This window comes from Semicossyphus pulcher, unplaced genomic scaffold (genome assembly GCF_022749685.1).
Source record: "Semicossyphus pulcher isolate SPU_LCO1_2020_fin unplaced genomic scaffold, fSemPul1.0.p SCAF_30, whole genome shotgun sequence".
In the NCBI taxonomy this organism is placed as follows: domain Eukaryota; kingdom Metazoa; phylum Chordata; class Actinopteri; order Labriformes; family Labridae; genus Semicossyphus; species Semicossyphus pulcher.
In genome coordinates this window covers 1,535,246-1,554,717 of record NW_027211705.1, presented here as the reverse complement: position 1 = coordinate 1,554,717, position 19,472 = coordinate 1,535,246, and the positions used below count along the sequence as shown (strand labels likewise).

The window sequence follows — 19,472 nt, the reverse complement described above, 5'->3', positions numbered from 1 at the left end:
TTGTCTATGACATGTTGTCTGTAGCACGTTGTCTGTAACACGTTGTCTATGACACGTTGTCTGTAACACGTTGTCTATGACATGTTGTCTGTAGCACGTTGTCTGTAACACGTTGTCTGTAACACGTTGTCTGTAACACGTTGTCTGTAACACATCTGTAACACATTGTCTATGACATGTTGTCTGTAAAACGTTGTCTATGACACGTTGTCTGTAACACGTCTGTAACACGTTGTCTATGACACGTTGTCTGTAACACATCTGTAACACATTGTCTATGACATGTTGTCTGTAAAACGTTGTCTATGACACGTTGTCTGTAACACATCTGTAGCACGTTGTCTGTAGCACGTTGTCTATGACATGTTGTCTGTAACACGTTGTCTGTAGCACGTTGTCTATGACATGTTGTCTGTAGCACGTCTGTCAAATGTTGTCTGTAACACATTGTATATGACGCATTGTCTATGACACGTTGTCTGTAACACGTTGTCTATGACACGTTGTCTGTAACACATCTGTAACACGTTGTCTATGACATGTTGTCTGTAAAACGTTGTCTATGACACGTTGTCTGTAACACGTCTGTAACACGTTGTCTATGACACGTTGTCTGTAACACGTTGTCTATGACATGTTGTCTGTAGCACGTTGTCTGTAACACGTTGTCTATGACACGTTGTCTGTAACACGTTGTCTATGACATGTTGTCTGTAGCACGTTGTCTGTAGCACGTTGTCTATGACATGTTGTCTGTAGCACGTCTGTCAAATGTTGTCTGTAACACATTGTATATGACGCGTTGTCTATGACACGTTGTCTGTAACACGTCTAACACGTTGTCTATAACACTTGTCTGTAACATGTCTGTAACACGTCTGTAACATGTTCACTTGCGATGCGTTGGATGTGTGATGAGTTGGATGCTTACATGCAGAATGGCGCGTACGTTGCTGGATGTCAGGTTATGCTGTTTGGACTTCCTGTCGAGGTCGATGTCCAGTCGTCCCAGTTCATCTTCACTGGACTCACTGGTCTCCATGGTGATCACTATCCCACCCCCTGAGCAAAGACAGACAACACTTGAGGTGTGAAACATCCTGCTCCACCTTCCTCCAGGTAAACACCTTCCTGACACATCCATATTTATTAGGGTGTCTAAATTTTCCAGCCTTAATAATCAGAATGAAAATATCTCTCAGTATTTTCTTCTTTCCATCTATCTGCAGGTCTGAAGGACGAAACAGCGTAGCTTAGCAGTTAGCTTAGAGGTTAGCTTAGGGGCAGCCTGCAGCTAATTTCTCCACGGTCACTGGTGGAGTCAGAGATGACAAAGAAACAGCAGAAAGAAAAGATCCTCCTGCTTCCCTGAAGTGGCTGCTGTGACAACATTTAGTCTGGTTGATGAAGTGAACATTCCTCTGATTTCCTGTTTCCCTGCAGCTGTACAGACTGTGAATAACTCCAGCTTGCCAAGTAACCATGCCATGTATCGAAACTCATGGTTCTGATCGTTTAACGTTTTTTAAGATAAGATTCTTTATAGTTAGATAAAAGATATAACAAAAACAAGAACACAGTATTATAACAAAAGATTATTCAGGGATCGGATCATTTGTCAGATCAGCAAAAAAAAACATATTTATAAAATCTTTTCCCTCCTCAGCTGATTGTCTCTGTAAATCTTTATTTCACATCAATTCCTGATACATCTCCAATCCTCAATAATGTTATTACTTCACTTAGATACTTTTCAATAATCAATTAAAGCTGAGATGTACTTTTTAACAGCCTTAAACATAAAACGCTGCTTATATCAATCCCACTATCTGAGTGACCTTCTCACAACATAACAATTACAAACACTAAACAAATCCCTCTGCATTGAAGTTTAATCTACAATAAGCACGTTTCTCTCATCTCTCATTAAGGGGATTCGTGTGTGTCGAAAATATGCGTGCTTCACCTGCAGCACAGGTGTTGTGTGAGTCACAACAACACAAAAAAGGGGTGGGACTTTCATATTGGGATTATTAGTTTTTGGACCCAGCAGTGGAACTGTAGGGAATGGGAATGATCATGTTTACATTAATGATTATACTTAGACTGATGTGTCGGCCAGAACATATCTGCACATCAATATTTAAAGTAAAATGGTATTCGGACACACATTTCACTTTTAACAAATGTTGTGCCTCCTGCGATTTGAAAATTGCAGTAGGCTATAAAATAAATGTTCTTTTTTTATGGTTATTTTTTGGGCTTTTTGCCTTTATTTGTAGGACAGGCAGCTTCTGTACATGGGACACCTGCTCTACCAACTGAGCTAAGCCAGCAGTGCGTTTGTGTGTTACCGGAGAGTAAACATACATACAACATCAGTTACTAATGCTAAATGACTGATCGTTATCAAAAGCATCCAGCAGCTGGTAACCCACGCAAAGCAGCCAGTGTGCAGTGAAAGACCTCATGTGGAAACATTGAAACAAGCAGGAAGAGGTCCAGCGTCACAAACTGACACATATTGTTAATGTGCTGTATACCTGTCAAAATTATGTCCCTAAAACTTAAATAATATCAACATGACACGCGTTAGTCAGATAAGCTACATTTATAAAGTTCAGTATATCGTAACAGAATCTGCAATTTGTATCTGAGTTTATTTTCAGCATGTGTTGCGTTCTGTATCCAACCTGCTTTACATCACAGTTACTGTTTTAATTTGGTTTGCTCATTTTACATCTGTACCTGGTAATGAGCCTACTTGCTAATGTTAACATAGTAACAGCAATGTTTGTACTTTCCCTGAGAAATAAACAGCAAGCTAAAGACTCGTATCAAATTCTGAACAGAAACATATTCACAATAAAAGCGTTAAAGAGGTGGTCATGTGACCCGGAGCAAGATGGACACTTTAATGGACGCTTTAAGCAAACTTGTAACTTTCTCCAAGCTAACCTAAAATTGCCAGTCAAATTCGAGCGCAGAGATCCGCAAAAACCAACACGACATGGATTTTCCTATTTTCTCTGGTCCCCATTCTAGTAAGAAAAAAGAGGCTAAACAGGCGACCACACACACTGCAAACGAGGACCAGCTTGACGAAGCTAGCATACCAGAGCTAACTAGCTCAGTCCCTATGGAGCAAATATTAGCCGAGGTAAAATCCATGGCCTCTCGAATATTATTATTATTATTATTATTATTATAACCGTTATTTAACCAGGAAAAGTCCCCTTGAGATTAACAAGCTCTTTTTAAAAGGGGGTCCTGGTCAACACAGGCAGCAGCATAAAAAACACAGTTACAGACAAAACAGCACAAAAGGGGACAACATTTAAATTACACAAAAGAGAACAGAAAAGCATAAGCAAATCACATTTTAAACGTTAGATTTCTAGCTGTCGATTTTGCAACCAGGTGAGTTAAAAGCATCTACATCTGAAAGAGTCCACCTCTATGTCTTTCATTTTGGATTTAAAAGCACTTAACAAGATTAATTCATTTAGTTTCAAGTTGTTTTGCAATGTATTCCAAGTGGCAGAAAGCATAAAGAGATCCTGAAAGCGCAAAGAGTACTGCCCGGCACTTCTTTGTGTGATACCAATGTGTACCAGTGACAGAGCCTGCTAGTGGCCAGAGCAGGCCATCCTACCCGAGAGTATAATTTGCAGTGGTGAGTCAGAGCTTTACAGTTGGTAATGAACCTCAAGGAAGCATGTTAAGCTGTGTCAACCATATTAAGACAATGAGCAGAGGTATGCATATACAAGATCACCATGGTGATGGCTTACCCGCTAATGGCAGGTAGACCAAAAAGTTAATTTCGGACCCTGTGTGGATATAGATCACAGTTCTTTTCCCTTAGGAGAAACTGACTCATGACCTCAATCACAAATCAGACAAACTCTTGAGGCAGTGGAAGCCTTTGCACTCTTTCCTTCAGAGACTTAATGTATGTTCCCTGGATATCAGCTGTCTAATTGTCTTAACTGCCTACTGTCTGTCTGTATTGTCTGCCATATTACTGTACAATAACAAAATTACTATTCATGTGTTCAGGTTCATATTTATTTGCAGTATGTCCATGTATACAGCTTTAGCAGTGTTTGTTCTCAGTTTGGAGTGGGACTTTTATTTTCTTTTGCAAAAATCAATAAAAAAACTGTTACTCATGACAGTATTATTGTCAGAAACACCATGTACATATTATTAAGGTGAGCTTTGTTTCAGGCCAACAGCTGTCTGTCTGCAGTTCACAATAAAATGGATCCATCTAATCCATCACTAAAAACAAAATATTAAAAATAAATGTGTAAAATTACTGTGGAAGGAAATGTGTTAGCTGGCAGAGCCGTCAGTCAATTCAACCAAACTTTATATAAAACATGACACAGTGTGTTCATGTGTCACCTAAGACAGGTGTTCTCTCCTCTTCCTGTCTGTCCTCAGGGGAACTTCCTGTGTGAGACTTCCTGTTGAGTCTGAAGACGCTGGTCTCTCTGTCCACTCTCAAAGATTTACACTCCAGAGGACAAACGTCTCCTTCTGCTGCACGCCGCCTCTCCATCTGTAGATCACAGAGATCAACACAACAATCAACACAACAACCAACACAACACAACAATCAACACAACAACCAATCAACACAACAACCAATCAACACACAACCAACACAACAACCAACACAACAATTAACACAACAACCAATCAACACAACCAACACAACAACCAACACAACAATCAACACAACAATCAACACAACACAACAATCAACACAACAACCAATCAACACAACAATCAACACAACACAACAACCAACACAACAATTAACACAACAACCAACACAACACAACAAACACAACAACCAACACAACAATCAACACAACACAACAATTAACACAACAACCAATCAACACAACCAACACAACAACCAACACAACAACCAACACAACAACCAATCAACACAACAATCAACACAACAACCAATACAACACAACAACCAATCAACACAACAACCAACACAACACAACAATCAACACAACAACCAATCAACACAACCAACACAACAACCAACACCACAACCGATCAACTCAACAATCAACACAACAATCAATCAACACAACAACTGATCAATTCAACAATCAGCACAGCAACTGACAAGTATAATATAACATACATTGCAGACAGACAGGTATAATATAACATACAGTGCAGACAGACAGGTATAATATAACGTATAGTGTAGACCAGGGGTGTCAAAGATATGGCCGGCAAGACATTTTGGGGACAGGAAGGAAAAAAAAAATATAGGCCTATTTATATGAGATTTTTATAAATATATAAAGTCGTCCAAAAAAGTTTCGAGTATGGAGTATTGGTATTGACTCTACTGTTTTGTGTTGTTTGGGGGATTGGATGATTCAACTCTATCAGTAACAAGGAACAAACAAGACATATCGGTAATTTTATGTTTTATTTATCGAACAAAATAAGGAGCCTCAGTAGCGGGTGGAAGAACCATATGAAGCCACAACAGCCTGGCACCTCCTCCTCATGCTGGTCACCAGCCAGGTCACACGTGGCTGTGGGATGGCATCCCATTCTTCAACCAGGATTTGCAGCAGGTGAGCCATATTTCATGCTAATGTTAAAGTGACAACAGAGATATGATCGACCAAACACCATATTCCAAACTTTTTTTGAAGAGTTTATATAGACTGCCAATTTGATGCTCTTTCATCTGATCACGATATTATCCACAGACTGCCCTCATGCTGAGATCTGCTGGTTGAGCCGAGGAGCAATGCTCAAATACTTCTTTCAACTACGCACGCAGATCGCTCAATTCATGGCACAGACAGGAAAGCAAGTGGCAGAGTAAGATAAGTCAGACAAGGTTACAAGTCTTGATTTTTCAGAACCTTTGAATGTGATGAATGTTAACATGCAGGGCCTCAACAAACTCGTCACAGAGTACCACGACAGCATTCGTGCTTTCTAAATGAAATTGGCTCTGTGGCAGACACAGCTGTCCCAGCACAACCCAGTCGCCTTTCCCGGTCTAAAATCTGTACCTGTGGATTACGTAAGTATGGACACGTACAAGAACACACTGTTGGGGCTCATAGCCGAGTTTAAAAGTCGATTTACTGTCTTCATTCAGCTGGAGAGGGATTACGCACGTGAGAGAGGAACTCCTAATGGAGCTGATCAAACTGCAGTGTAGAGCACCGTTCAAGTATGAAACTTCATCTGATCGTTTGACATTAATTCATCAAAGACAGCATTTGCATCAAAGATAGTCTGTATGTTTGGGAAAACATATTTATGCAAGCAGGTATTAACGTGAAGGATGAAGTCCAAACTGCACAGTCGGCTGACGCTAGACATCAGAAACTAGTTCCTGATGTCGACAGAATGGTAAAAGTCAAAAAGTGTCAGGTGCCGATCAGCAAGTGAAAATGTGAGCGATCCTTTTCAATCAGTTTCACAGACTGCCACAAACTAAAAATCTCTCTCTCTCTCTCTCTCTCTCTCTCTCTCTCTCTCTCTCTCTCTCTCTCTCCTCACTACACACTGGATTCCACAGGCCCTGATCCCAGAGCAGCTGGTTTAACCCCGATATCAGGTCGGACTTTCTGGACAATGGGTGGCTGTTTTATAGACTTAACCAGCAATATTTAAAATGAATAATTAATGAATCCCAATGAGATTTAAACACTAAATGTATTGTTGTTTAGAGTAGTGTAAATCGGAAAAACTTTACTATGCCACTTATTGTTACACTTCCCTTCTACTGAACTGTTGAAAAGTATTATGTACTATTATTATTAACCTGCATTGTTTCAAATGTATCGTTAGTGAATGACAAAGACATTCAAATTTGAAATGAATCTCTGTTAATATGTTGCAAGGATTGCGTGTTTCTGTCTTACATTTTTGCTTTTTATGCAACAACATGAAATGCTCCCTGATTGGTACAATCTGGTGGCTCTTCTTGAATGATTTCAAATAATAAAACTGTAGTAGCCGATATATCTATGTATTAAGACATCATGATGTTGGCAAAAAATATCTGAACAAATCCAGCCCACTACCTCATATGAGTTTGACACCCCTGGTGTAGACAGACAGGTATAGATCATACTGTTAACAGACAGGTATAATATGACCTATAGTGTAGACAGACAGGTATAATATAACGTATAGTGCAGACAGACAGGTATAATATGATGCACAGTGCAGACAGACAGGTATAAATTATAGTGCTGACAGACAGGTATAATATAACGTATAGTGCAGACAGACTGGTCTGTATAACTGTTACATCAGTTTATATCTCGCGTTAACTTATTCGTGTTAGACTTGTAAACGTGGTTTCTCTTGGCGTTAGCTCAATAAGCTCTAAGCTTTCGGTACAATAATCAAGGCAGCGAACGGCAGCTAACGTTAACTTGACACTCAACGGCAGACAGTCCTACTGAGCATGCGCATATTGTTAACCATTAAGGAAGCATGAAACTGTATTTGTTATTGAGATATCATACTAATGAACTTACCCTCAAACTGATGTCTGCAGCCATCTGTCACTCCGACATTTACACTCTGTTAGCTTCAGTTAGCTTCTATAAGCTCTGCTAACCTAGTCTGTACCGCCACAACAACAACACTTCCGGCCAGTACTTCTTCTTCTTCCTCATTGAATAAGGCAGATTAGACGCTTCAGTGGCGAAATGCTTCCCTCTGCTGGTTCGAATTCAAAGTAGTTTTCACAGTTAATTTCTCGTTTAGTCTGTACTGTGGTGATTTTTCTTTAGTATCTTTATTGATGTTAATTTATTTAGATTGACTTAAGTGCACAAAGTAAAATCAGTTCCTCCACAGATTAATCTGTGTCAGTATTCCAGGTCTTGACTTCAATTTTATTTGTCTTAATGTAGTTAAATAATGTCTTTTGTGCTCATAATAATCATAATATATCATAATAATATAGGTATTGTCCTTGCAGTGACAGTGCAAACAGTGAATTGTACAAAGGTAATGCACAACAAATGAGGTCGTTAAAATGGATGGACGGGAGAGGCTAACTTGATAACATCAACCTATCTCCTGCACATATTAATCTTTGCACATTCAATAACACTTAATCACTGTAACAACATGTGCGCTGTATGGTACAGTAACACCTCTACCTCCCTGTAAAGTATGTTTACATTTTAAAAATGTTTTATATTTAGAGTTACCAAAGTATGTTTTTGTATCCAGTGATTATTTAGCCAGTTTGTGTGAATCAGTGTTAGTAGTGCTGTGTCTCTTTAAGAATCACAATGTTAGCACAGCTTTACAGCTGCAGGGTTCAGATCTTTTGGATTCTGATCACAACCTGGTTCACCTCACCCCCTGCTATGTACCTCTGTTGAAAAGGCAGCCTGTGACCACAAAGATCCTGGTTTTGTTTGTGAGTTTATTGCTGTGCCTTTTGATTTTCCTTTTTGTCTTTTGTTGGAGTTAGATTTCGTTTGATTTTTGCCTTTTATTTAATTAAAACCATTATCGAAGTCTACTTCTGGGTCCGCACCTTTTTGTTCAACTGAAACCCTGACAGAGGAGATGGTTGCAGGAGGCCTATGACACTCAGAAGGGATATTTTGAGGTGATGGATTAGCAGGCACTCGGTGAGCCCCATGGAGAGGACATTGATGGGCTCACAGAGTGCATCACCGACTACATAAACTCATGTGTGGACTGCACTGTCACAGCACAGACTGTCCTTCGTTATTCAAATAACAAGCCGTGGGAAACAAAGAACATCAAAGCCATCCTGAACGCCAAGAAGAGGGCTTTTAAAGATAGACGTGTGGAGGAGGTGGGAACAATTCAAGGGGACCTGAAGGTGAAGATCAGAGAGGCTAAAGACAGTAGCAGGAGGAAGCTGGAGCGAAAACTCCAGCAGAACAACATGAGGATGTCTGGAGTGGCATGAAGACATCACTGATTTCAGGCCGACTAGCGGCAGAGGAGTTGAAGGCAGCTTGGACAGGGACAACACACTTAATCTGTTCTTCAACAGATTTGACACGGACCCTGCCCATCCCCCCTGGCCCATCTGCTGTCTGCCTGCAGCCACAAGCTACTGAGGGTCCTTCTCACCCCCCCCCTCATCTAGCTCCCAGTCTAACAGCCCCATCATAGCTGAGGACTCCATACCTCCCCCTCCTGTCACCTCTACATTGTGCCTCACAGCGGACCATGTTAGAAGACAGCTGACAACAGGCTCAAAGCCTGTGCCCCCCAGCCAGGTGGAGTGCTTCACTGAGTCTTCAACATGAGCTTGAGTCTTCAAAGGGTCCCTGTGTTGTGGAAGATGTCCTGCCTTGTACCTAAGATGCCCCGTCCCAGTGGCTCCATAGACTACCTTTATTGATAGAGAGGACAGTATATTCCTCCCTTGTTTATTAAGTCTTTGTCTCCCACTGTCTCAGTGTCAGTTCATACTGTCACAGTTAGGATTTTAGATTCAAACAAAAAGGGAGAGGACCTAGATGCAGACTGATAGGATGATAATTAATTGAAAAAAAGGAAAAGGGAAAAACAAAAGGCTTGGTGAGTTTAAGAGTCCAGAGGGCCGTTCCATGAAACGCGCTAAGAAAAGTGAGGATTAAAGTCCAACCCCTGACTTGAATGAACCTAACAAAGCTGTCAGGGCTAAAGCAGTTCCATAAAGGTCAATTCTGAGCTGTTTCTCATTCTGCGTTCTTGTCCGTACTTCTGTTCTCGCACTTCTGTTCTTGTGGACTAGGGTTAGGGTTAGGGCTAGCGTCATCAATTACAGCCCAAGTTCTAACCCATTTTACTAGATACCCCCTTTGACCACAATGTAGTCAGTAATGGCAGAGTGGCTCTGTCCGTATTTCCACTGGTTGATTCCATGGAAAGTGGAAGGCTTGATATATTGAATAAATATATCTTTTTAGAACCCTAATTTGCGAACAAAAAGAACTACCAACCAAAACAATCAATTTCTTGAATAATAGTTACAATATCACAAATACACCAACATCTTTTACTTTTTCTTAACACAGATCATTTCGATGCAGTGTAATTACTAGTTCGGCCATATTGGATATTGGATATAGATAGCACATATATTTTTTCACATCCCTAATTGTACCTGTGCAAACAAGAAAAATATATTATAGATATTTTATCAAGGTTCATGTTGTGGCTCCCGGGATTTCTTTTTTTTTTTTTATTGCAAGTGTTTTTCCTACTGAAGTTGTAAATACTGCATTGAGAGTACACTGACGAGTTTTGGGGAATGATGAACGCACGTGTGTAATCAGATGTTAAATATCATACATTTAAATTGGTAGAAATACATTTTAACCCATAATTGTCAGTTTCTAATATGAGGTGTGAGAGCTGATTCTGACCTTCAGTTGGCAGAAAAGTCCGAACACTGAATTGTGCGTTTATTTACGTTTTTTTTAGGTGAGGAAGTCACACCAGCACACGCTGTATTATAACTGCTAACTGTTGCAGTTTAAACGGATATTTTTATATTTTCTCAAATGACATGTGACACCCCCTAGTTTAGCTCTCATATTAGCAGTACCGGTTCACCCAATATGCACACTACGCACGTTGCATAGGGCCCCGCAAACTCATAGAGGCCCCGTGGAAAAAAAAAACAAACAAAAAAAACGTGACGACGTGACCGTCCGTCGCGCTGCTCGCGCACGTCAGATTCCCAGTGCATGTGCATCAACCTAGCAAGATGAAGCGGAGTTATCTCTCGGGGAGTGAAAAAAGGAAAAAGAAACTGCATGAAAATGAACAGCGGGAACAGCAGTCAGGTAACTCTCCTCTCCGGGTGGGAGAGTGGGAGGGACGGGGCTAGTCGGTGTTTGACCTACATAACAGGGCGGTGAGCCCTGCTGGGTGAACCCTGGACGGTCTCCGTGTGCGTCTTGCTGGCTTCTACAATTTAAGTGTATAGATATAGACAAGGCAAATATAGATGCAGATATATTAGTGAATAAATAAAACTCGTGAAATATTATGACAATGGTGCTAAATACGCTAAATAATAATCTAACTCACCTACATTTTAAGTACAGTATCTGAAGGTAAAACAAGTGCAGCCAATTTGATGGAGCTGAATTAATAGTAGCCTTATCTATATTTTACAGGTGCTATGCTTAAGTTTCTAACAAGCAGCACAGAGTCCAGCCAGTCAGCCAGTGGAGGGACAGAACCAGATAGGACAGGCACAGATGAGCCACCTTCAACCAGCACAGATGAGTCATATGCAGCTGCCTCAGCCAGTACAAGCAGCAGCACAGGTCCAGTACAGCCACCGTTGTCAAGTACAGACACAGGGGAAGAACAGGCAGCCTCGGCCACTATTCACACAACCACGTGTGCACAGCAAGCATCAGAAGCTAGCTCAGACCCTAAAGCAACAGTCTCTGCTCCACCAAATGATCCAGCAGACTGGCCCCCAGTCTTAACGGACTGTATGCGGACTGAGTTAGTGCGCAGAGGTCCATTCAAGCCAGGAGTAGATTTTTCTTACCCCAAAGACAAGTCCAGAAGAGGGTTCCATCCAGGATTGTTACAGAGACGGCTGTCAAATGGTGAAAAGATTACCAGGAGCTGGCTTTCATACTCAGTGAAAAACAACGCTGTGTATTGTTTTTGCTGTAAGCTCTTTTCCACAAAAAAACACAAAATAATAGGAGAAGGTGTTAATGACTGGTCAAATATCAACGCCATTCTGAAGCAGCATGAGGGTTGTCCTGAACACACAAGCAATATGATTAAGTGGAGAGAACTTGATCTGCGCTTAAGTCGTGGAAAAACACTTGACCACATAGAAATGACAGCTTTGGAGGCTGAAAGAAAGAGATGGCGAGATGTCCTTACACGCCTCATAAGTATCGCACAGTCTCTAGCTGAAAGAAACCTAGCATTCAGAGGTTCATCAGATAAGCTCTTCCAACCAGATAATGGAAACTTTCTAAAAGAGGTTGAATTATTAGCTAAATTTGACCCTGTTTTGGAAAATCATGTCAGCAGAATTAAAGACGGAGAGACACATGCTCATTACCTTAGTAAGGACATACAGAATGAGCTGATACAGCTTGTGAGTGGCAGGATTCTCACAACTATTGTGACTCAAGTGAGAGACTCAAAATACTTCTCCATTATCTTAAACTGTACACCTGACATTAGTCACCAGGAGCAGATGTCCATTATCCTCAGAAGTGTGGCTTTAAAGGGACAGCCAGAGATAAAGGAGCACTTCCTCGGCTTTGTGAATTTGTGGCTTGTGAAGTCATCTTGGACAAGCTGACTGATCTGAAAATTCCATTTGACAATTGCAGAGGGCAAGCCTATGACAATGGGGCCAATATGAAAGGTAAACACCAAGGAGTACAAGCCAGACTGTTGAGAATGAATCCCAGAGCTGTGTTTGTTCCATGTGGTGCACACACATTAAACCTCGTCATTGCAGATGCTGCCAAATCCTCCAAAGATGCTGTTGGTTTTTTCGGCTATGTACAAAAGCTGTTCACCTTTTTTTCTGCTGGCACACAAAGGTGGAATATCTTGAAACAACATGTGAACATAACAGTGAAGTCATGGACTGACACAAGATGGGAGAGCAGGCTTCAAAGTGTCCATGCAGTCAGGTATCAGGCCTCTGAGATTCGCCCCCCAACCCAGGCATTTTATTACAGTTAATTCAAACTCAAATAAAAAAGGAGTAAATCAAAAAAATTTAATAAAAATTAAAACAACAACCGAAGTTATGCCAAAAAATATGAGAATTAAATGTGGTGTGTTAAATATCAGATCCCTGTCATCTAAAGCTCTATTAGTGAACGACCTGATATCAGATTATCCTATTGATTTACTCTCTTTAACTGAGACTTGGCTGTGTCAGGAAGAATATGTCAGCTTCAATGAATCCACTCCTCCCAGTCATCTTAATACTCATACTCCTCGAGACACTGGTCGAGGTGGTGGAGTGGCAGCTATCTTCAGTTCTAGTCTTCTAATCAACCCTCGACCCAAACTTAGTTTCAGCTCTTTTGAAAGCCTTGTTCTGAGTTTTTCACACCCAGCCTGGAAAACTTTACAGCCTGTTTTATTTGTGATAGTATACCGCCCTCCTGGCGCATACTCTGATTTTCTAACTGAATTCTCAGAGTTTTTATCAGATTTAGTCCTGAGTTCAGATCAAATAATTATTGTAGGGGACTTCAATATTCATGTAGATGTTGATAATGATAGTCTTAGCATGGCATTTATGTCCCTTTTGGACTCTATTGGTTTCACTCAAAGTGTAAACCAGCCTACTCACCGCTTTAACCACACCCTCCACCTTGTTCTAGCTTATGGCCTTGAAACCGAAAACTTAATTGTCTTCCCACAAAATCCTCTTTTATCAGATCACTATTTAGTAACATTCGATGTCCTGTTAACCGACTACTCTCCAGTTAACAAAAATGTACTCACAAGATGTTTGTCTGATAGGACTGTAGCTAAATTTAAGGAAACAATTCTTTACCACATCTGTTTACTACAGAAAGCTCTGATGCTAATGTTAGTCCCTCTCAGCTTGATCAGTTTGTTGATAGTACTGCAGGTTTGCTGAGAAGTACTCTAGACTCGATTGCCCCCTTAAAAAAGAAGATTATTAAACGACAGAGGCTAGCTCCATGGTATGACTCAGAAACTCGTAACTTGAAGCAAATGTCGCGTAAATTTGAAAGAATGTGGCGATCCACCAAAACAGAAGAGTCTCGTTTACTCTGGCAAAATAGTCTTAATAAATACAGGAAGGCCCTACGGCATGCTCGAGGTGTCTACTACTCCTCCCTCATAGAAGAACATAAAAACAATCCCAGGTACCTTTTCAGCACTGTAGCCAGGCTGACAGAGAGTCACAGCTCCACTGAGCCAAGTATTCCTATAGGCCTCAGCAGTGATGATTTCATGAGCTTCTTTAATGACAAAATCCTAAAGATTAGAGACTCTGTAACCTCCTGCCGTTACCTGGTGCAGATGTATCTTTGGAAACTGCTCACACACCTGATGTTTACACTGTTTTTCTCCAATTGACCTTCCTGAGCTAAATTCTCTGATATCTTCGTCTAAACCATCGACCTGTCTTTTAGACCCGATTCCAACCAAGCTGCTTCAGGAAGTCTTTCCCTCAATCAGCACTTCTTTACTAGATATGATCAATATGTCTTTATCGACGGGCTATGTACCCCAGTCTTTTAAACTAGCTGTAATTAAACCACTTCTTAAAAAGCCTACCCTAGATTCAGGCACCTTAGCTAACTATAGACCTATATCTAACCTTCCTTTTATCTCAAAGATCCTTGAGAAAGCAGTCGCTAATCAATTATGTGACTTTCTTCATAACAACAGTTTATTTGAGGACTTTCAGTCAGGATTTAGAGTCCACCACAGCACTGAGACAGCACTGAGAGTTTGATCTACTTCCTGCTTCAGACAGAGGACTTCTCTCTGTACTCGTCCTGTTAGATCTTAGTGCTGCTTTAGACACGATAGACCATCACATCCTGTTACAGAGACTAGAACATTTAATTGGCATTACAGGATCTGCACTAAGTTGGTTTAAATCTTATCTATCAGATCGATCTCAGTTTGTTAATGTTCATGATGTGTCCTCTATGCAAACCAAAGTTAGTCATGGAGTTCCACAAGGTTCTGTGCTCGGACCGATTCTTTTTACCTTATATATGCTTCCTCTGGGTAATATCATGAGGAAACACTCCATTAATGTTCATTGTTATGCAGATGATACTCAATTATACTTATCTATGAAGCCAGATGAAACCAATCAGCTATCTAAACTAGAAGCATGCCTTAAGGACATAAAGATCTGGATGACTAGAAACTTTCTGCTACTTAATTCAGACAAAACTGAAGTTATTGTGCTCGGCCCAAAACACCTCAGAGATTCTTTCTCTAACGATATAGCTGCCCTAGATGGCATCAGCCTGGCATACAGCACTACTGTTAGGAATCTGGGAGTTCTGTTTGATCAGGATATGTCCTTCATCTCCCACATAAAACAAATATCAAGGACAGCCTTCTTTCATCTTCGCAACAAACATCAGACACATCCTGTCTCAACACGATGCAGAAAAACTCGTCCATGCATTCGTTACTTCCAGGTTGGATTATTGTAACTCGTTACTATCAGGCTGCCCTAATAAGTCACTAAAAACTCTGCAGCTGGTACAAAATGCTGCAGCACGTGTGCTGACAAGAACTAGGAAGAGAGAGCACATCTCTCCTGTATTAGCCTCTCTGCACTGGCTTCCTGTAAAATCTAGAATAGAATTTAAAATCCTTCTTCTTACTTACAAAGCTCTTAATGGTCAGGCACCATCATATCTTACAGAGCTCATAGTGCCATATTACCCCTCTAGAACATGGCGCTCCCAGGATGCAGGCCTGCTTGTGGTACCTAAAGTCTCTAAGAGTAGTGTTGGAGGTAGAGCCTTCAATTACCAGGCCCCCCTCCTCTGGAACAATCTACCAGTCAGGGTCCGGGAGGCAGACACCCTCTCTTCTTTTAAGAGTAGACTTAAAACTTTCCTCTTTGATAAAGCTTATAGTTAGGCCTGGCTCAGGCTTGGACTAGCCCATAGTTATGCTGCTATAGGTTTAGACTGCCGGGGGGATCTGACACACCAAGCTTCTCTCTCTCTCTCTCTCTGACTCTCTCTCTCTCTCTCTGACTCTCTGACTCTCTCTCTCTCTCTCTCTCTCTCTCTCTCTCTCTCTCTCTCTCTCTCTCTCTGTCATATTAATGCAGCTCATTAACTCTGTATCTTCTGGTCCCATTAACATTACTAACCACATATCTTCCCGGGAGTTCTTGTGCTCCCTTGTCTTGAAGGTTCCTGAGGATCGTTGCTGCAGACCACCTGCTGCTGTGGACCTGCTCGACTGCAACAACTACTAACATCAGCCTTCCCCATAGTATCATTATTGTTGCTGCTAATGCTAATAGTAGACCTGTTGACTTCAACTGTTACAATTACGATTACCTCAGCCTTTATCAATACTCTGCTTCTCTCGCTAATTTATTTATTTATTTATTTATTTAGCCAATCTTCACCCTAGTCTACCACTATTATTGGCATTGTAACCATAAGTATGTGTCTGTTGTTGTTCATGTAACAAGGACATATGTTGTTGTGGTAACAAGAACATATGTTGTTGTTGCTCTCTTTGCCTGTCTCTATCCTGCATCTCCTTCTATCCCATTTTCGGCCCATCCAGTCTCTTCAGATGGCTGTTCAACATGAGTCTGGTTCTGCTCGAGGTTTCTGCCTGTTAAAAGGAAGTTTTTCTGCCAATGTGCCGAATTGCTAAGTGCTACTCATGGTGGATTGATGTTGGGCCTCTCTTTAAATAACTTAACAAAGAGTCGGTCTAGACCTGCTCTTTCTGTAAAGTGTCTCGAGATAACCCTTATGATTTGGCGCTATACAAATAAAATTTGATTGATTGATTGATTGATTGAGAAGCCTTACTGGAAGCCAGACAGAAGATTCATGATCCTGTGGCGAAAGTGGAGGCACAGTCACTTGCAGAGGAAGTTGGTTCTTACCGCTTCTTGATTTGCTGTGCAGTGTGGTGTGAGATACTGTCAAGAACAAATACAGTGAACAAGCTCCTCCAATCTGCTTCAATGCAGCTTGACATAGCTGTGCAGTTAATCTCAAATGCAAAAGCCTCTCTCACTCAATACCGGGACACTGGATTCTCAGATGCCCAGACAACAGCCAGAAGCATTTGTGAGGAAATGAATGTAGAAGCTGTTTTGAAGGACAAGAGGCTGAGAACCAGCAAAAAGCATTTTAGCTACGAAGCACCTGATGAGCCAGTGGCTGATGCACTGCGGAATCTTGAGGTCAACTTCTTCAACATTGTGGTTGACTCCACAATAGCATCCATTGATGAACGATTTGAAACTCTGAACCAGGTGAAGACTAAATATGGAGTAGTGCTGAACTTCAGCACTGCATGTCAGATGTCCAGTGACTCCTTAAAGGCTCAGTGTATGGAACTTGAGAAAACTCTGACCTTCAACGAAGACTATGACATCAGTGGAGTTGATCTGGCAAACGAAATCAAGAATTTACCTGACCTACCATCAGCTAATATGACTGCCTTTGAGCTGCTTTCTTTCCTTTGTGAGAAAAATCTGGAGGAACTCTATCCTAACCTTTGGATAGCCCTGAGAATTGCTGTCACTCTGCCTGTGACAGTTGCCTCAGCTGAGAGGAGCTTCAGCAAGTTAAAAATGATCAAAAACTATCTGAGATCTTCCATGTCCCAGGAACATCTGAGTGGTTTGGCCATCATGAGCATCAACCATGATGTGGGGAAGCAAATATCATATGACGACATTATTGATGATTTTGCATCCAGAAAGTGCAGAAAGGGACATTTTTAATGGTGAGTAATTTGTTACACATTTAGTTCGATTTGATTTGGTCTGATTTGGTCTGTATTTATTTGGAGTTAGACCAACAGGTGGCGACACTAGTGCAATATGTTTAAAGGGGGGATGAGTGGAAGCACTGGGTGTCAGGTGCGACTGTTGAACATTTTGGGGTTCAGTTAAAAGGGCCCCTTAGCAGAATTTTGCCTAGGGCCCCATTAAGGTCTGAACCGGCTCTGCATATTAGTAAAATGATTAGCAGTGATATTGTTTCAGTTAAGTAATGTCAAATAAAGATTGTATTGTTAATTGCCAGCATTCAAGCTGAGCTTATGTTAGCTGGTCTGCGGACACATGTTGCCATGGCAGCGATAAACATTCACCTTACAGGCTGGGGAAATAGGAAGGAAGGATTAAGAATTGAAGGAATGTGATACTTTGTAAATATGCATTGGATATATTGTACATATCTGAATACATGATGTAGATACTTTATTTTATAATTTTGTTTACTTGTTTGTTGTTATATAAACAATAGTTTATTTTACATATGTTGAGTTGGAAATTACGGGAAATAAGTCTGACCACTCTGATAGGTGCCTCTATTTATGTCTTTTCAGAATACATTCATTTTTAAAAAACGACACGACGAGGATCTCTACTTCATAAGTGTAACACTTATAAATAACAGTGTCACAGTATAAGATAAGATAAGATAAGTTTTATTGATCCCCCAAAGTGGTCATTTACTCTACAGGAGCTCACAAAACAGGAAAATTAAATAAAGTAGTCAAGTAATAAAGAAGACACAAAGAAGGTGGCAACAAAAAACACCGTACTTTCCTGGTGGGCACAGTGTTCTCCACACAGACCTTAATGTAGTTTGTAATGCAGTGAGTCAAAGTGTCAGTGGTGTTGACGCAGCGCCTCAGTGGCCTCATGAGACCACCTCTTCACATAGGCTACCTTTTGGTGCGGGGTTGTTTCTTCACCATAGGTGTCACGCCCACTGCTGCCTCCTAGCAGGTCTCTCTCTCTCCAGTGGCGCAAAAAGTGGGTATGCACTATATGCTGCGCATAGGGGCGCTGCGCTGGAGGGGGCGCCAAAGCGATGGGGGGAAATGATTTTGAGGCGGCATTTTCTGTATTTAACAGCTGTTTGTGCATGTGTAAATGATATGATCAATAACAGAGGCACGTCACTGATTAGGTGCCACTCCGCTCCTTCACCTCCTCTCCCCCCCCCCCACACACTATAGGCGCTCCAGTGCGCGCCCCCTCGAGTATGCGCTGGAGCACGAGTGTTTTCATTTGAATCGTGTTGTCATCTGATGACAGGGAACTAAAGACAGAGAGACAGAAAAGAAAGCTGAGGGAGAAGGAGAAAGATTTCGTAGGGATGAAATAAAGCTTTTCAAAGTGGTTGAAAGACAGAAGGTAAGTTATGTCAGTGCATCAAGAGGAGGCTTGTAAATATTCAGGTTAGCTAAAGCTACTAGTAAAACGACAGGTTACTGTGTACTGATCAGTGTTTACAATATAACAGATCATGACAAGAAAAATAAAGGAACTTGTTCGCGGTTATTTTGTTGTCCAGACAGTTATCATTTTTTTAACTAGATGGTGAATCATTAAACAGATCAATTATAGAACTTGGGAGAGATACACTTGAGTTTAAAGGTTTTCACTCAGATATAACACTACAGTGCTGTTGTGATGTATCTCATAAGTCTGATCAGATGCAGCGTGCAATCAGTAACTGATCACCTGCTGTAATATGTAACTTAAATTAAAAGTTTTATATTTTATAAGTCCATGAATAAATAAGATTTCTACACGTAAAACATTAAGAAAAAGAAAAAAATTCAGGCCTGGGGGAGGGGGCCTGTAATGTGTCTGCATACCCCTCAGAAAGTAGGTAGTTGCAACCCTGTCTCTCTCCCTCCCTGTTTCTGTGTGTGTG

The 19,472-nt window shown here is 41.0% G+C and overlaps 1 protein-coding gene across 2 annotated transcripts in view; it reads right to left on the bottom strand.

Moving 5' to 3' along the window:
• Positions 1 to 7,664, bottom strand: part of gon4lb (gon-4 like b) — a 44,503-nt gene extending 36,839 nt beyond the window's left edge. For both annotated transcript variants that reach the window (XM_069679142.1, XM_069679143.1), the window contains exons 1-3: positions 7,563 to 7,664; positions 4,414 to 4,570; positions 932 to 1,062 (exon numbers count right to left, since the gene is read on the bottom strand). In XM_069679142.1, coding sequence (XP_069535243.1) covers positions 932 to 1,062; positions 4,414 to 4,570; positions 7,563 to 7,586 — 312 coding nt within the window. In that variant the 5' untranslated portion in view covers positions 7,587 to 7,664. The remainder of the gene's footprint in view (positions 1 to 931; positions 1,063 to 4,413; positions 4,571 to 7,562) is intronic.
• Positions 7,665 to 19,472: the final 11,808 nt, after the last annotated feature.